This window comes from Alligator mississippiensis, chromosome 3, assembly GCF_030867095.1.
Source record: "Alligator mississippiensis isolate rAllMis1 chromosome 3, rAllMis1, whole genome shotgun sequence".
In the NCBI taxonomy this organism is placed as follows: Eukaryota; Metazoa; Chordata; order Crocodylia; family Alligatoridae; genus Alligator; species Alligator mississippiensis.
Genome location: NC_081826.1, coordinates 63,974,186 through 63,992,420, shown reverse-complemented (window position 1 = coordinate 63,992,420; position 18,235 = coordinate 63,974,186). Strand labels below are relative to the sequence as shown.

General features: G+C 42.9%; 1 protein-coding gene across 10 annotated transcripts in view; it reads left to right on the top strand.

Annotated features, from left to right (window-relative positions):
* Positions 1 to 18,235, top strand: part of SGK3 (serum/glucocorticoid regulated kinase family member 3) — an 86,267-nt gene that overhangs the window by 30,393 nt on the left and 37,639 nt on the right. For 4 of the 10 annotated variants that reach the window (XM_019498660.2, XM_019498656.2, XM_019498657.2 and 1 more), the window contains exons 2-4: positions 1,124 to 1,225; positions 6,729 to 6,934; positions 15,839 to 15,922. In XM_019498660.2, the coding sequence (XP_019354205.1) occupies positions 6,857 to 6,934; positions 15,839 to 15,922 (162 nt within the window). In that variant the 5' untranslated portion in view covers positions 1,124 to 1,225; positions 6,729 to 6,856. Of the gene's footprint in view, positions 1 to 1,123; positions 1,226 to 6,728; positions 6,935 to 8,892; positions 9,049 to 15,838; positions 15,923 to 18,235 lie in introns of those variants that run through there. The other 6 variants (XM_019498655.2, XM_019498661.2, XM_006261989.4 and 3 more) reach the window with 2 other exon arrangements.

Below are 18,235 nucleotides of genomic sequence, written 5' to 3'. Positions count from 1 at the left end.
TATCCCTGCTTATGGCACTGTCCTGAGGCATCCAGTCTTTATTGCCTAAATGGATTGGAGCTATTTCAAAGGAAGGTTTATAAAGGAAGTCAAAAAACCCCAAAAACCTTTGTGTGGCTAACCTCACTGATAAGCGTTATGTAGCAACTCATTGTTCATCACTTGATCCAGTTGTTGTCCCTTATGGTTTCACTGGAGACAGGTTTTGAGATGAATTATTAAATGATGTGGCTAAAAAATTTCTCTTGGAGGGCTGCTTTTAAGTCAGTTTGCTGTGTGTGTGCTTAGCTGCCAATAGCTATGCACACTTCAGGCTCCATTAGTCAGTCCTTGACAGCAGCATGGGATTTTGTCGCCCGATAAGCAAGAATCTCAATGGATCTAGACTAGCTGTGGATGTTGTAATTTCCCATGCAACAATTTAGTTTTTGCTTGTCACAGGAGAGAGTTAAGTCTGGGCACTGAGAAGTAAACCTTCCCCTGTCCCTAGAAAGCCTGGATATTAAAGATAAAGTAGCTGTGCATCACCTCTTCTTTTGCTTGCTCACCTCTGCCCTTTCACAGTTAGGAAGGATAATGAGTATACATTTTGCTTTTTAATCAGGCTGGTGCTGAGTGGTGCTTTCCATCTGAGAAAGAGGGAAGGAGACATGGACCCAGGTGTGATGGCTGGTCCTTAGCCTGGCTAGAAACACCTCTACACAGCAGAGAAATAGAATGCTCTTTTAAGACCTCAAGACGTTAAAATGGACATTATTTTAAAGATAGTTCGTCTTGGTCATTTAGCAAATCCAAACTAACTGGTTGTGTCCCTTCACAAAATTCAGTTAGCTTTGTTAGGATTTAGATGGACTTCTCAAGCCACAATGTGCTGACAGTCCCTGTCATCTTGAATTTTTGCTTTGTTTTGTTTTTAATATTACATTGGTTGTTGATTTGTGTGATACGTGCCATTTCCCTGGTGGCAAGTTGTATCTTTTTATGGTAAAGAGGAAACAGGCCACAGTCACCCTTTCATTGGGTAGTATTTGAACATCAGCACTTTCACAGGCTTTCCTAAATTTTGCATGATGCTAGTTAGTGAGGAGAGAGAAACTGGGTTAACTGCCATTATTATTTGCAGGTGCCTCCTGCAGCTGGAACCAGACCTGGCTAGAGTTTGCCAACTCTCTTGATTTCATATATGACCCAGCCCTGGATTTGAATCCAACTCAGGAAGGGAAAGGTTAGTATAGCTGTCTTTCTCTTTGCAGCTGTTTTAGAATTGCCCACAGAAGGCACAAATCATTTTTTTTTTTTCTTTCTCTGTTGACTCTCCTTTAAGTACACTTGAAGAAAAATTCCTCTTCTCTAGCGCATTCTCTACTTCCTGTCTGCTTCCTTATGTTTATTTTAGTTCTTTGAAAAACATTGGTACTTAAATTTTGATCTCAAACTTTAATATAATCTATAGAGTTTAGGCTATAGCTTGACTAATAACTGTAGCTAGGAAGTCTGGACATGTGTGCTTCCTTTACTATTTTGTTAGGTTTGGGGAATAGAAACTTATTTTCATGAACCTACATAGTGCCAGGAGCAAGGAGCTATGGTTCTGATTGGAGACTTTGGCTGCTACAGTAGTGTGTATGTGTACATTTTTTATAAAATATCATTTGAAAATATTGTTACTATATATTAAAATTTTGTATTATGCTTTGGGCCAAATTTTTCATTTCTATGTAAGTGTTAAAATGGGGGATAGTTGGCTTTCACTTGGCTTTGTCTAACTTCGTTTTTGAGTTTTTGAGTTTTTACATTATGTTTAGTTACTTTTTGAGACAGATCCTGGGGAGGATTACAGCCAGAGGGAGTGGTGGTAAGCAAGGGAATTTAAATTGTTTTGTTTTATTGGTGGTGGTAGGAAGCTGCTAGCCAGGCTTAAGCAAATAGTTAGCTTTTGGTCAGGGCTGTACCGATAGAGATTTTGAGGGCTGATACCGATATGCCTCCTTAAATATCGGCTATTGGCTGATACCAATCTGATACAGGTGTCTCCAGGTGGTAAGTCTGGTGTGGGGGAAGGGACTGGGGGGGGGAGGGGGCTGGTCAACACTCTTGCAGTGAGGGAGGGGGCAGGGACAGGTGCTGCCCAAGAGGAGTGCGGGGTGGGGTGTGGGATGGAGCCACAGCTTGTGTGGCAGGGAGGCTCCCACTGCCCTGTCCTCCCCCCCACTGTCCCAGGGTGCAAGCAGCTGCAGGAGCTGCCCCCACCCCATGATCCACGGCTCTGTCCTGCATGACCCCTCCTGCCCCCCTGGCTGGGCATCACTTGCCCCCTCCCTCTCTGCAGGGATGTTGATCTGCCCCCCCCACAGTCCTTCCCTTCCCCCTCCCCTTCCAATTTACCAGCTGGAGGCAGTGCTCCAAGCTGCTGGCTCTGCTCCATGCTGCACAGGCATTTATTGGCCAAAGTATTGGCCCCATAGGGCTGATATCCAATATAGACAATTTTCTTCATATTGGTACTAATCCGATTAAAAGACTGATGCATTGGTGCACCTCTTCTTTTGGTTATGATGTTAAGGCCTTTATAAAGTTCCTTAGAACTGGAGGCTTTGAGGGAAGAAAAATGAACTAATTGGGAAGTTGGAGGTGGGACAGCCTGAGTACTTGGATTGAAGTTTTATTTCTTGAACTTCTGCTGGGATTCAAATTAGTGTGGGACTGAAACTGCGTGGATGGATATACCATTAGTATTATCAAGATGATTCCATCTTGTTTAGTTTTGAGTTTGTGGGGGCAGGGGGATGAGAACTATCAAAGTGCATTGCATGATTACATCAGTACAGTGGTACTGCTGAAAACTATTTGGATAAGCATCCATATCTTTGTTAGGTTCAGAACCACTGGGGGCAAAGGGGATATGGATAATATTGAAACTACTATGGTAGAATCTAGAAAAGAATCAGAAGACTTCTTGTTGCCAAAAGAGAATGTATTTTTTAGTGAATGAATGGTCACTCACTTGAGTGTGTGTGTGTACTTGTCAAATAAAAAAATAGCCACTTGTCTCCTTGTATCATCCCTCACTGCTCTGGTCACAAGTGCAGATGCTTGCTTGCTTGCTTGCTTTTTCATCACTGGAGCCTGTTCCACCTTAAGACAGACTTCACAACAGTCATCTGTGCCTCTTTCTTGTTTGAGACTTGAGTACTGTAATTCAGGTGGAAGTTTCAAGTGATGCTGCACATATCCAAACTGCTTTGGGGTGCTCTGATTGCTGATACAAATTGAAGAATCTGCACTCCTATTCATAACTGGCCTATAGCTTGGTTATATGAACTTCCTCTTGTCCTGAAAGTTAAGGCAAACAGGGAAGTATTTATTTCTGCTCTCTGGGGAAAATCTCGTAACCTAAAGCAGCGCTTTCTCAGGTGACAGTTTCTATTGAATTCACCCCTCTAGTCTGTTAGAGCTTGACAGGTCACAAGCCACACTGTAGCTTGTCACAATACAGTAGTACTCTGGGGGATTCGTTCATCTCATCCATGTTTTTGTCATTCCATCACCTAATTACCAGGGTTCCAGGAACTACAGAAACCAGTGAACCTGTTGATGTAAAGTCATTTATAGTTACAGGATTGGAGAAAAACGTAAAATGTGTTTGAAAGGGGATGCTTTAAAGTGCATAGAATAATTGTTAGTGGAAACTGTATGCAAGTTTTTTTTCTTTCAGGAGTTTCATAACAAATTTGTAGGGTGCTCTTTCCAGCTTTACTAGTTTAATTTTATGTTATGCTTGAAAGTTACTGCAAAAATAGCCTCTTCAAGGACACAAAAACTAACTGCAGCACACAGACTTCCAAGTATCTTGCAATATAAATATTATTGCTTCCTGGTTTTTTATTTTTGAAGACTTCAGCTGCTCATTCTTTACCACATTCTTTTCCATCAGATTCATTCTGAATCGACCTGGGTGCTATAATTTCCAGAGATTTTTTTTTTTTCTGCTATCATAGTAATTTTTATCTCAAATCTGTTTGTTCTCTGGGCTAATCTATGCCTTTTCTTCAATTATATGCTACTCCCTAGTATAAAGGCTCTGAAACCTAAAGAAGGTGAGAGGGCCAGCCTGTGTCTTTACCCTTCAGGTTACACAGTGCAATTGTCATGACAAGGAATGCAAAAGTTGCAAAATGTTATATGATGAAACCTGTTGCTTATATGGGAGGTGAAAGAGGATGTGAGAATGATACTAGTAAGGAAAGAAAAGCGACAGGGCTGCTCTAACATGCATTATGGAGTGCTTGAGAAGTACAGGAAGAAAACTCGCAATGCTCATAGCTATGACCATTTTGTTGAATTAGTTGTTACATGTACAAGTACTTTGTGAATTCTAAATGTTGTTAAGCGCTTGACTGAAATAAAACCAAACGTCTGAACTTGATAACAAGGAAGAACTGCTGTCCATTTTAATTGTAATACATTTTTTAACCTTGTATGAAGTGAAAGGAAACAATTTTAGTTGCATGCTTAAATACAGTTTGATAATTGGTTTACTTCATAACAAGCTATCTTAATAGTGGTTCATCAGAAAAGGAATACGTTCCTGAGTGCATGCAAAACTTACTAAATTTACTATTTCATGGGCTAAATTTTAAAAATCTATTACTCGAACTTGAGTAATGTGAATTTGGAATAGCCAAAATATTGTGAGTTCAAGTCAAATTTAAAAAATAAACTTTGTCGGAATATATTGCAGTTCAGCGAATGTCACTCACTTTGTTGTGACTACAGGTTTAGTTCCTGAAAACTTTTAAAAATAAATTCCCTGCATTCATTGTTTTTAAAGCCCCTTTAATGATTAAGAAAAATGATATTTAAGGATTAAGGAAAAACTAGTTGAGATTTGGAAGAAATTATGGTTGGTTGGATATTGAGAACAAAAATAAACCAGAGCTGTCTGAGAATTAACGGTTGTCTATCAAAAACAGATCTTTTAAAATTGGATTCCAAGGGCCCTGTCTTTGTTGCCAACACTAATATGGGTGTCTCCTCTAATAGCAGAAGTACATCAGATTAGGTGGTGCTTTTTAGAAATGTCTGGCAATGAAATAGCCAGTTCATATTTAACTTTCCTGTTTTAGGAAAATGAGAATTAGGGGTGTGTACAGCTCAGTATCTTTTCCTCATGGTGTTCTAAAGAGAACTGAAGTCTTATCTCTTATGCTAGATAGGAAACACCTACATAACATTTTATATGAATTGTGTGGGCTAGGATTGAATTGTATTAATTTTAAAACCCTAACAATTCAAATCCATACATCCTTAAATAGGAATTTCATTAGAACTGCAACCATTTTTGGTCCTGTTGCATGCTACTTAGTTTGTATTTATACTGTGGCAATATCCAGAGGCCCCAGCTGGAGTTGGCTTCATAGTACTAGACACGCATGAGAAAATTGCGTTATTTTTAACAAAATGAGTTGGTACTGAAGTTGCCTGTTTTGTATCCTTTGATTTACTGTCTTTTTGAAAATGTGCCCTTTCCCATTGCTGCATAAAAGACCCACACACAGAGACTAATGGTCTTCAGGGAAAATGATGATCCTAGTTATATAAGGAGCCTTCAGAGGAACAAAATGAGCAAACTAAGGTGGAGGGGAATCTCTTGTAATCTGTCATTTAATGTAATCATGCATCTCTTAAACAGTATTTAGTAGGTGTTCAGAAGAGAATGAATTTAACTGTGTCCTGTTTGTAAAAAAACATAAATAATAATAAAAAAATCCCCAAATTCTGTGTTTAATCCAGGATGAAAGTTTTTTCCCCATTCCCTGCTGCAGCAGTGGGTTGGACAAATTTTTAAGATGACCCTTCCATAATTAGAGTCAGTGCATGGAAAATCATTTCATTTCCATCCAGGAAGAGCACACACCAACTGCTGAAACTTCCTTAGCCTGACGAAGAGTTTTTGAACCCGAAAGCTTGCTTAATAACTATTCTCCAACCATTTGGGTTGGTCTAATAAAAGATATCAAATTCACCCAAGGAACCTTGTCTGCCTATGTGCTTAGACCAACACGGCTACAACCTAAACCCCTGGAAAATCATAACACATTTATAATTTTCCACATAACGTCTAATTGAGGGGGTCACTTTAAATTTTGAAGTAATCTTGGATTCAGATAAATGCAGTAGATTTTCCTCACTTTTTCACTTCAGATATGATAGTTTAAGATAATTTAAACAGTAATTTTTAGTTGTACAGGTCCTGTACCTTGATGTCAGAACATGCCAAGTATATTTAGCTAATTTTACCTAAAATAAATCTGTCAGGTAAACCTGACTTGATTCAGAGACAACATCCAGCCTTTTGACACCTAATTATATTGCAAGTGGTAAACTTGATTATCATTCTTATCTGCAGTTGGCCCCTGACCCCCATTTAAGATAGTCCTTTGAAGAGGTAGAACAACTTGCTGCATCAGAGCCTGAGTTTTGCAGATGTTAACGTAGTCTGTCCCTGCTATTCAAAGGCCCGAGGCCTTTGAACTTGGGTATATGCAATATTTATGTATGGGGAAACTCTGGTCCCTGCCAGCAAGTGGGGTTCACCACCTAGTTTTAACTGTATGACTCTGCAGTATTCAAATATACTTATATGATATTATACTATGATTATATTATTATAGTATAATATATATTTATAGTATATAATATAATATATCTTTCCTTACCTTTTTAAGGTTGCATGATGGAATCCAGATTTTCCCAAGATAAGTTGCACCTTTTGGATCAGTATCGCTGAAGTTGTCTTCTGTTTGCTCAACACTAAATCGAGTCCCTTGACAAGTCTGCTCAAAAAACATATAAAATGGATCTCAAAGAAAGCTGCCCGAGTGTTAGCATTCCTAGCTCTGATGAACACAGAGAGAAGAAAAAGAGGTTTACTGTAAGTATACAAATATTTCTGTAGCCTGGATATCTAAGTTAATAACTTGTGATGGTAGGGGTATCTTTTTGCCTCGTACATTAGCAGGCTTAAATATTTGTGGATCTTTGCTTTTGCTTTATGGAAACTAGTGTTCTGCTCAATAACTGTGCTAAGTACTGGAAATAGGTCTTTGTCCATTTCTCTCCTTTAGCATTTGCTTTAAGGTTTCTTTCACTTTTAATAGAAATAATCCATATTTGCTTTTTTATGTATATTTTTAAAACAAACAAACCTGCAATATTTTCTTATATTTAGTAATCAAAGTATGAGGAAAGATTTTGCACTAGATCTCAGATCCAAACTGTGGTATTGTATTTTTTGTCTGTTTGTTTTTTAAATAATAAAATAATGAAGAAGTAGTGAGTTGTACCTGGAAAAATCTTTCCCCTCTGGAGGTTTTTATTCTGTTGTTTTCAGTCTGATTATTCTTTTTTTTTCCTCCTCTCAACCACCCAGTCTCCCCAACTGGTGCATTTTATACTTGGTGCTAGTGCATATGGGTTTGTTTTTTGCTTCTTTTTTTTGTCAATATAGTCAATGGAAATGGATGTCCCCGGAGTGTGGTGGGATCTCGTATCAAAGGTGGTGCCTGTGCTAATTTATAGATATTTGTAAATTGAGGGTTTGGGTTTTTTTGGTTTGTTTTTTTCTTCTTTGCTGGCCTCTGGTAGACCACAGGAGTAGTCTCCATCATAGCTTTATCACTAGTTTTGTGAAAGTCTAGCTGCAACAGTGGCTTGTTTTGTAAGAGTGGAAATGGGAAGCGGAGTGGTTCTGATGTGGGGGAGGGTGGCTGTCTTTGCTTGTTTCTCTAAGGTATGAAGACGTCATCCTAATGGTTTTTTTTTTTAAATGTGATCTGATTCATTGGTTGTGTACCTTCTGCTTATTTTTTTAGATTGATTTGGTTGGCTTGTTCTGGAGAATAATCTTGTAACTTTTCAACACCTTGCTTTGTTTTCAGACTACAGTTAGCTCTTCCCTATTTATCTTTCCTTCAAAAGGAAAAGAATGTAACTTGATTATATTTAGTGTAAATATAATCAAATATACCATGATGTAACTTTTTGGGATGGAGGATAATGAAAGGAGGAGAAAGGTGGCTTTTGGATTAACAACTTGGGTTGTAGTTTTAATGGATGTGTAATTTTTTTTGTGTTATTAAGTCTCTTTCTCAAAGTTTGAGATTACAAAGAAGGTACTTTGTACTACCTAAATGTTGGTTCTCTGTTGTCAAGGCTAGGGCACTTTTTGCTTGAAACATTTGGCTGTTGCAAGTCAACCAGTAATTGCAGCTGCTGGACTTCCGGTGTAGGCAGGGCAGTGGCAACCAACCACAGTTCTAAAGCCCAGGATATGTAGACCTTCCTAAGGGAGGAAAAAAATGGCAGGGTATAACCTAGAAACCCTGCATTCCCACAAGTGGAGCAGCCCCAGTCCTAGCAATAGTAGGGGAACTTTTTTGGTAGAGGAATAAAGTATAAGCACAATCTAATTGGGGAGGAAGTTCCTGGGTATGGAAGCAAACTCAGTTTCGGCCCGTTTCATTTTATAGCGAGGAGTAATTAGCAGCTTGACAAAATTAAACTTTCACTGAAAACTTGTGAGCTTGTCATATATATTTTAGGATTCACTAACACTATCAGCCAGGAAGTGATGGTCACATTAATAGCAGCGGTAAAAGTTGCTCAACATAGTATCAGTTTATATAGTGTATTTCTTTTCCCCCTATAAATCCATATTGCAAGGTCTCTGGAGACCATTAGTATTGTTCCATGTGCCTGCAAGAGATTACTTCATATTTGGACAAATTGAAGAAAAAAATTGTTTTTGAACAGTCCCCTTGTAGTAAATGTTATTATTGCAAAAGCTGTGGGGAAAGATAACGGTTTCCATGGTTGGGTGTGTGTTGCTTCTCTTGTAGTTCTTGGATGGCCAAAGATGGGAAGATGACTAATCTGGAGGTGCTACTTCTGTGGAATGGAGAAAACCAGAATACGAGTCTAACAACTTTGCTAACACAGTCAATGGAAATGGATGTCCACAGTGTGTGGTGGGATATTGCATCAAAGGTGGTGCCAGTTGATAATACTGAATCCTGAGCTAATTCACACATTTATCACCTAAGGGTTTTTGGTGTGTTTTGCTGGCCTCTGGTAGACTAGGGGAGTAGTCTCCCTCATAGCTTTAACGCTACTTTTGTGAAAATGTCCAGCTGCAAGTGGCTTAGTTTGTAAGAATGGACAGCAAAAACAGAGGAGAATGCCATTTTTAAAACAGTTGCCTCCTTGGTCTGGCCAGTTCTCAGAAGCGTAAACTTCAGCTCAGTTCCTTGGGTGGTCTTCTGCTTTGTCTAAGCAGATGTGCTTCAGCTACAGGAAATTCCAAATAAAGGAAAGTAGTTTATACCTGAGAGATTGCTCTTATACCTGAGAGATATAATTGGTGTGATTATATAAGGCTTATGTCTTCACCTGAGTCTTGGTGTAGGAGGCTTTCAAACTTGGCTTTCCCTTCCTAATTTGGGGCAGAGAAAGGATAGTCTGTCAGTCTCCCTGGATCTTCTGGTTGATACTTGGTCCAAGGATCTTCCAATTTTGAGTTCTCCACGCAGCTTGGAAGGAAAAAGGGAGCAGTCACTGAATTTGGGCACGGCTTCACATTCATAGGATCTTCAGATTACCTTAGTAGCACTGGACCTGGTAGGTTTCTGCTTTCCTTTACCTCTTCCTCTCCTCTTTTGGCCAGGAGGATTGGAGCTGCATATTTCTTCTAGAATCTCTGTTATCTCTACCGTCAGTTTTTTAAAGCAGTGGTAAGCCCAAGTGGGCATCCTCCCTTTCTTTGCGATGGAGTTGGTGGTTTGCCTGGTTTTCTTGGATAGTAACAAATTGTTTTAATGGGGAGTATAGAGGTTCCACTCACACTTCTATTCATGGTTCTTCAACACTTATGGCAGTGTAAATTTAGAATCAGAGATACTATGTAACTTTAGGAAAATACTGTAATAAACACTAGGACTAACAGACCTGGGTCATTAAGACAGTAGCTGCTCTTTGTGGGCATCCATATCATCTTTTTATAAATTAAATTGAACAGGCTCCTTCTTAAATCCTCCTTCCCTCCTTAAACCAACTAAATCTAGTTTGGCATCTTGCCCTTTCTCTTTCTTGCCTACCCTGTCTCGCAGGTCATTCCCCTGATTGTTAAAAATCCTTTTCTAATTTCCATCCAAAATCTGTTAGTTACCAATTTCTCTCATGTCTTTTGAGCTTAGTAGCTCTCTTTTCCCCCCCTCCCCCTCCCCCGGTGTTTGAATCTTTATTTAAAGCAGTTGTAGCTCTTCTCAGCGTTGATTTAGCTATGCTTAACAAACAAAGCTCTTAAAGTTTGTAGTATGAGATTAAATTATATTCCCTTCACCCTAGCAATTCTTTTCCACACATGTTCCAGTTCTTAAATTTGTCTTTCTTGACCAGGGATGGCTGGAATTGTATGCAGTATTCTAGAGGCAGTTCTTATCGGTGCAATGGCATAAATACTTCCCTAAGTAGCTCTACTGGAAACATCTCACCCAGTATATCTCAGTATCACATTCATCTTTCATGACTGTGTCACATGGGTAGCTCACTCATCCTGTGATCAGTTCAAGTGATCCTCTTCAGTCAGTTCCTACTGTGTAGCAGAAATTTTTCTTAGACTGTGGGTATGACTTTGAGCTTCGTACTACTGAATTTCATCCTTTTTACTACCATCTTCAAGGTCATCCTGTTCTTCCTACTAAAGACCTCCAGTGGTGGCAGCTTCACAGGGGCCTGGCAATGGTTGTCAACCAGGGGTATGCATACCACTAGGGGTACTTAAAGGGGTCATAGTGGGTATGTAGAACTTGGTATGTGTGTGCGCAGCAGCAGCACAGCACACGGGTGGCCAGGAGTACAGCCTTGCTATGTGGAGAGCAGCCGGGTTCAGCTGGTAAGTTTGTTGTGGGAAGAGGGAGTGGGGCTGGGGCAAGGGCTGCCCAGCTGGGGTGGAGTGCAGGACTGAGCCGCGGGTGGGGGGGTGGTAGCAACTCCAGCCACTATGTGCATCCTGGGAGGACATGGTGAGGGGGGCGTGTGCCCCTGGATCTGTGCGTGGGGTGGGGTGAGCTGGGGCCAGGGCTACACTGGGCCCTTCCCAGTGGGGGGCTGGGGAATTGGGGGGGCTACAGAGAATTCTGGAGTGGCTGCAGTCCCCTGTCCCGTCCTGTCCCGTCCCGTTCCCTCCCCCCCCCATAGCCCTGCTCCCGTAGGCCCCCGTGGTGAGGGAGGGAGTAAAGCTGGAACTAGGGCTGGAGTAGGGGTAGATGCTGCCCAACTAGGGCAGAGTGCGTGACAAACCTGCAAATGGCTCATGCGGGGCTGGCAGCTCCTGCCACTGCACGCAACCTGGGAGGGCGTGGTGGAGGTGCATGCCCCTGGATCTGTATGTGGAGCACGGCAGGCTGCAGGCCGCTGCAGGCTGGGGCTGGGGCAGCACTGGGCTGTTTCTAGTGAGCACCTGGGCCAGACTGCACTGGGAGGCGGGGTTGAGGGTGCTACAGTGAATTCTGGGGAGGCTGCAGCCCCTCCTGTAGCCCCGCCCAGTCCCCACCATGAAGAGCCTGGTGCAGCCCCAACCCAGTCCTGGGGTGCACACAACGGTGGGACCCCCTCCCTGCACCCCCTGGATGAGCTGTTTGTGGCTCCGTTCCATGCCCTGCCCCACCCAGGCTGAGCAGCGCCTACCCCTGCCCCACTCCTTCCCTCACTGCAGGGCCTCGATCTGCGCCCCGCCCCCCCCTTTAAAAACCAGACAAAAATATAAAGGGGTACATGAGGTGAAAATGAGACAGAAGGGGTACACTTGTTAAAAAAGGTTTAAAAAAAACTTGCTCTAAAGATGCTACTACTTATGTAAAAGTCCATAAACAAGATTGGTCCTTGAGGAACTTCAATATTAACTATGCTTTTAGTGGAACTCCTTTTTTTTTCTCTAGCTTCTCCTTTTTTTTTAATGTGCATCAGAAAATGTTTTGGTAAAGTCTGGGTAGGTCAGACAACCTGAAGGGTGGTTCCAAAGCAGCGTTCCCTCTCAGCTGTGTGGTGTGCATGGCCGCACAGGCGTGCCTGGCAGCATGGCATGAACACAGCTGCACACACCACACAGCTTAGAGGGAATGCTGTTCCAAAGATGATGGAGCTAGACTGTTCTTAGTGGCAGCAGATAACAGAACAAAGAGCAAAGGTGGCAAGCTGCAGCAAGGGAAGTTTAGGTTCAATATGAAGAAAAACTTTCTTGCTAGGAGTGTAGTAAAACAGTGGAACAGGTTACCCAGAGAGATTGTGGAACTCCATCCTTGGAGGTTTTTAAAACCTGGCTAGACAAAGCCTTGACTGGGATGATCTAGTTGGGGATGGTCCTTCTTTGAGTATGGGATTGGTCTAGATAACCTCCTGAAGTTCCTTCCAACCCTAATTTTCTATGATTCAATAACATTTGTCAAGCCTGGGGTACTGAATTTGAGCTGCAGGCTGGTATGTCAATCTTAGGAGAGCCAGTACTTCAGTCTGTTCTGCATCTGAGACGCCTTACTCCTTTCCTGGGTGATTGCTAGTTATTTCTGGTGAATCCACACTGAAAAATGTTCAAAGAAGAAAGAGAAGGTAACTTTTTTCTAGGCATTATGGCTCACTATGTGGCTGATGCACACAGCCTTTGTTTTTCAGTCCTCTGCTTTCATGGGCTTTTAATAGGGTGCTGCAGTCACCCTTATTTATTCCTTATATGGGAGCATGCCCTGCCCCAAAAAGTATTGCTGCTTGGAAAAGATGCCAAGCTTGGGTGCTTGGGGCCCATTCATACATAGAGTGAGATGCACACTGACTTTACAACAGTGATGGCCAACCTTTTTGGCTGGCAGGCCACAAATTAAGTCCCAACTCTCCCCTAGTATCACTCTGATCTCTGTCTTCCAGAGGCATACCTGACAGAATTTGCATCCTGGAGCACCAGAATGGAGGCGCATGGGGTTGCGTGCCACACACAGCAGCCGCTCAGGCCACTTGTCACAGGCTGGCCACTTCTGGAACAGGAAGAGGAATCTTAATTAGGAAGTGTTCTGTAAAGTTTGTTTCTCACCCATCCAGGCCTAGTTGCGCTGGGTCATGTCTGCTAATGCCTTGGATTCCTTCACAGAGCAATAGCAGTGCCCTGTGTCCTCAACTTAGTCCCCAATTCTCAAACAGTGTCCCTACTCCTGCCCCTTTTTTCTATCATTTGTTGCCCCCACATCCTCTTGATCCACAGTTTAGGTCCCCTCCTTTTATTGAAGGGCCACACAGTTTGCTAATCCCTCAACATGTTGAATAGGCTTGTTACATGTTGGCCTTTTGTTCTCTCTTTTCACGTGTGTGGGTAGTTTTGTTGTTGTCTTTAGCACAGTTAAGGGTGGCCTAGTATTATGGAAATGTTGTGGAGTCATAAACTCATGACAGATAACATGAGTTGACAATCAGAAACCCAATATTCATTTAGTTTATGCCTTAGTATGTTTAATACTTCAAAATGTCAGAGCAATAATCCCAAATCTGCTCTCTCAAAGAAAAAAATTAAACACAATAAAATCCATTCTATTACAATACTAGTAAGTTAGCTAGAGACTATGCAAAATACATATCCTTCTGGCCTAGTTTAGTATATAAATCTCAGTTAATTATTTCAGAAGTGTGCCTCTGCTTTGTTTCTCTCCACATTTTTCTATACTGACATTTTATCAACATATGCTGAACCTTTTCCTTTTAAATAGTCACCAGATGAAGCACTAAATGAAATACTTGAAAGGTACTGAAGACAGTGCTTGGTTCTGAAAACAGAATCCTTTATATTTATGCTAAACCCTGATTTATTTTTTAAATTAATATATACAGTTTTAAATAATACTGAGCCAACAGAATTCATCCGTTTTTCTCCTCTAAAGTTTAAAATTTTAATGTTTCAAAAAGACCATGACAGTATATTTGCAAACCTAACTGCTAAAATGTATATCTATATGACTGAATGTGTATTCCTTATAAGGATCTCAACTAATAACAAATATTGGAAACTGAAATCTTCTCTGCATTAACTTCTAAAGCATGTTAAGGTTACTATTAGTTTTATTTAAACATATCTTCAATATTATGAAATTTTAAAGCACTTTGTGCAGCAACTTCAGTAGGAAAAGACTGGGAATCATGCCTTATTAACTTTTACAGTGCATAAGTCAATTATTTCATAAGATCAGGCAATTCTTAAATGCAGAATGCTCTCAAATCCTTTTAACATAAATGGAACTTGAATATTACTCGGAGTCTCAAGAAGTGCTCAGCTCTCTCCAAAACTCCCATTTAATTGAACAATGAAGTAGTGAAAGATTCCTCTGTCTTAAATCTTGTGAAGGAATTGTCAAGGGATTATCAAGTAATATTAGGATTTGAGGAAGTCCAAAAGAATTACTGTTCCCAAAATGACTGCTCATCACCAAGTACCTCTGAAAAGAATTTCAAGAAATAGCTAACATGCCATATGTTAATAGAACTACAGACTTTTGCCATAGTTTTTGTTCTACAAGCTTTACCATTAAAGCTACTAAGTTTTTCACTAAGTTAAAAGAAGTACTGGAACCTAGGTTGTCTTTTACTCTATTTGCTCTATGAGGACTAGGATCTTGCAATCTGCTGCTAGAATTGATGAAGTGATAATGCTCAGCTGGATCCTGGATAAAGTGAAAGTTGAATTTGTGAGGCAGCTAGTTCCCACAATGGAAAAAAGTTGAGGGAATATCGAGTGAAATGTTGGGGATGTGTCAGATGATGAGATGTATCACTATGGAGTAGTTGCTTCTCTTGTCTTTCTCAGTGATTAGCACCCTGACCTATAATGTGTTAATCCTAGGCTAATTGTCATCTTGCAAACTTCACTTTTTAGTTCACTTGGCGTAATCTTATCGTTCGGCACCACATTTTACTTCAGATCCATCTCTTATTCCCCATTTGCCGCTTGGCTCCTAGCCCAGTCCTGCTTTGCCTCTCGCCACCTCCCTGATCTACTTCTCACCTGCTTCTCAACCTGCTGCTCTGCTTCCCACTTGGTCCTACCGCTTTGCTCCCTGCCTGATTCTTCTACTCTTCATCCCGCCCGTGCCTGATCTGCCACATGCCACAAAAAATGGCTATGCATGCCACTTCTGGCATGTATACTGTGGGCTGGCTATACAGCTTCTTTAAGAAACAGAGTTGCTGTAGGGCAAGCCACTCTTCCTTCTTCTAAATGTGCTTACTAGAAATAAATAGCCTTTGGTGAGGGTCATCTTCAGTAAATGTGTGGTTTAATTTTACATTGAAAGCTTGCTTTTTAAAATCTGCTTGCACATTTTCCTCATAGGTTTTACCTTAAGAGAAGCACTCAAGGATGTGAGGCCACTCTTGGTCTTCCACTGTTGTTTTAAGGCTTTGGAGCTTTGCATGATTTTTTTAGGTTTACAGTGGGCCTATACCAGAGTAAGCCTGAAGGAATATTACGTTTAAAGATACCTTGCTGAATGAGACAAAATCTTAGTGTTTAACAGCTTTATTAACTTCTGTTTAAACAACGCTTCTAAAAAGACTGTTTCTGCATCCTATAAAAATGAAATGTGTGTCCTGTGATCTTTCTGACTGGATGTTTATATGAAATGAGCATAAATTTAGTGAGAAATCGGCCCAACTTCTCCCTTATTTCCCCTTCCCACTCACCCCCGTCTTCCCTTTGAAAAACAAACTCTATTTTTCTGGCATTTACTTTGCCTTCATGTTCCCACAGGTTTACAAAGTGTTGGTCTCAGTTGGCAGAAATGAATGGTTTGTCTTCAGGCGATATGCTGAGTTTGATAAACTCTACAATACGGTGAGTAAGATGCATTCTAAAGAGTCATGCTAAAATAACACAAAGGAATGCTTGTTTGCAAGATTATGGTTTTATTATAGTTTTGAATTCCTTTCTTCATATTGTGTAGACTTGCTTGACACAGCTTATCATAGAAAGCTGTCTAAAAATGTTTTTCTATTTAGTTTTTAACGGAAGGAGAATTTTAGTTTGTTCTAATGTGTATGTACATAGAACTGAGTAGTTCAGACTTCATAATATTTTAAATCAATTGGAAGAGGACAGGGTGCAAAAAATAAACACTGCAATGTATTTTGTAAGAAATAGAAGTATCTGGCTCTTGGCTTATACTGCCTTGAAAACTTTTATTACATAAAATTAAAATTTATGTAGGTCATTGTGGTGCAGCTGCAGTTAGTTGCCCTGATTTTTATGGACACAAAGGCTGTGATACAGCTAAAATAAGGCCCTGAAGCTCACTGGACCTCTTTTGGTTTGTTGCCTGCTAAGGCTGATGTCATGCTTGCTGAGGGAGGGGTGCAGCAGTATAGGGATGCAGCTGGGCACCCAGGGCACAAGGCAGCAGCAACTTCTGGTTCCCAGTGCAATCACAATTGTAATCATGTGGCTGCAAGGAGCAGCTGCTTTTTTAAATATTCCCTGCTGCGTGCCCCCCCTCCTCCCACCCCCCCAACACACACACTCCCCCAGTTGGCACCCAGGGCAGTTGCCCATATTTTGCCCTTGTTACTTCACTGGGAGGGGGACAGCAGCAGGCAGAGCTGTCCCAAACCTGTGCCAGTTCTGCAGCTAGGCTAGGGACAGACATTCAAAAAGTGAGAGTCTGAATTGATTCAACCTTTGCAGGTTAGTCTAACCTGGCTAGGCTGAACCGGTTTGTGTCTGCACAGACATGCAGACACATGCCTGTAGTTGCTCAGGCCAGGAGCCGTGGGAGCTAGAGCACCCCCTCGGCTGCAGGGAAGGTGTCCTGGGTGGGCGGGGATGGCCTGTCCGGCTGAACTGGCCAGAGAGGGGTTTCATTCCCCCTTCCCTGTCCCATCAGCAGGGACCCGAGCTGGGTCTGCCAGGCACCCCCCACTTGCTGCTGCAGCTGCAAGCCAGCATGGCCCCTGAGGGGGCAGGGAAGGGGGGTTATTTACCCCTCCCTCTACCCCAACTGCCCCCAAGGGACTGCAGCCAGGTCTGCCAGCCCCGACTGCCACCAAGCGGCAGACTAAGCCTCTTCCTGTCCCCTCCGTGGGATGCCAGAGGGAGTGAAAATAACCCCAGTCCCTGTCCCCACCCCAGGGGCCCTGCAGGCTGGCATCTGGCTCCACCAGATCGGGGCTGCCTGGGGAGCGGGCTTCCTGGGCCAGCTTGAGAAATGGCAGCCAGCCCCTGATCCCGGCAGCCACCATTGCTGTACCCCCTGCCCTGTGCAGCATCCGGGGCTGCAGCCTAACAAGCAGCTGCAGGCTGGCTGCTGGCCTGGGTGGGTGTCTGTTGTGTCTCAGTTGTTTGCAGCTGCCACTGCTGCACTGCTCAGGGCGGGGGGGGCAGGAAGCTGCTGCCCTGTGCGTGGAGCTCTGGTTCCAGCTCGCAATCTCCTTGGAAAGCAGAAGGCACCTGGGTGGAAGACTTCAGTCCTGGGACTGCCGCTGGAGTTCCACGTGCGGGGCTGAAGATCCCCCACTGCTGCCTCCTGGAGTGGCTCAGGAGCAGGAGGAATGGGAGGGAGGGTCACCGTAGTAGGCAAGAGGAAACTGGCTTGTCCTGGCAGGGCTTTCTCCCCTCACCTCCAGCTACGGCTTCTGCGGTAGGTGGGGGAGCTTCAGCAATACGGCTTGTGTCCTTCATTTTGAGCTTCAGCTGCAGCCTCCGGACTCAAGCTTTCCACCCAGGCACCTTCTACCTTCCAAGGTGTCTGGGAGCTGGAGCCAGAGCTCCAGGCACGGGGCAGAAGCCTTCTGCCCCTCTACCCAGAGTGGCGTAGCGGTGGCAGCAGCAGCTGCAGACAAGGGGAACAGAGCAGCCCCCTGCCCCGGCTATTCCACAGCTATTTGTTAAGCTGCAACCCTGGGTGCTGTGTAGTGCAGGGGGCACAACAGTGGCAGCTGCTGGCCTTGGGCCTGCCACCAACTCCAAGCTGGCCCAGGAAGCCCACTCCCCAGCCAGCCCCCACCTGGCAGGGCCAGACACTGGCCAGCAGGACCTCTTGGTGGGGGCAGGGACAGGCGTTATTCCTCCTCCCTCTGCCGGGAACCAGAGGGGCAGGAGGGGGCTTATCCTGCCACTCGGCGGTGGTCAGGGCAGGCAGACCTGGCTGCGGTC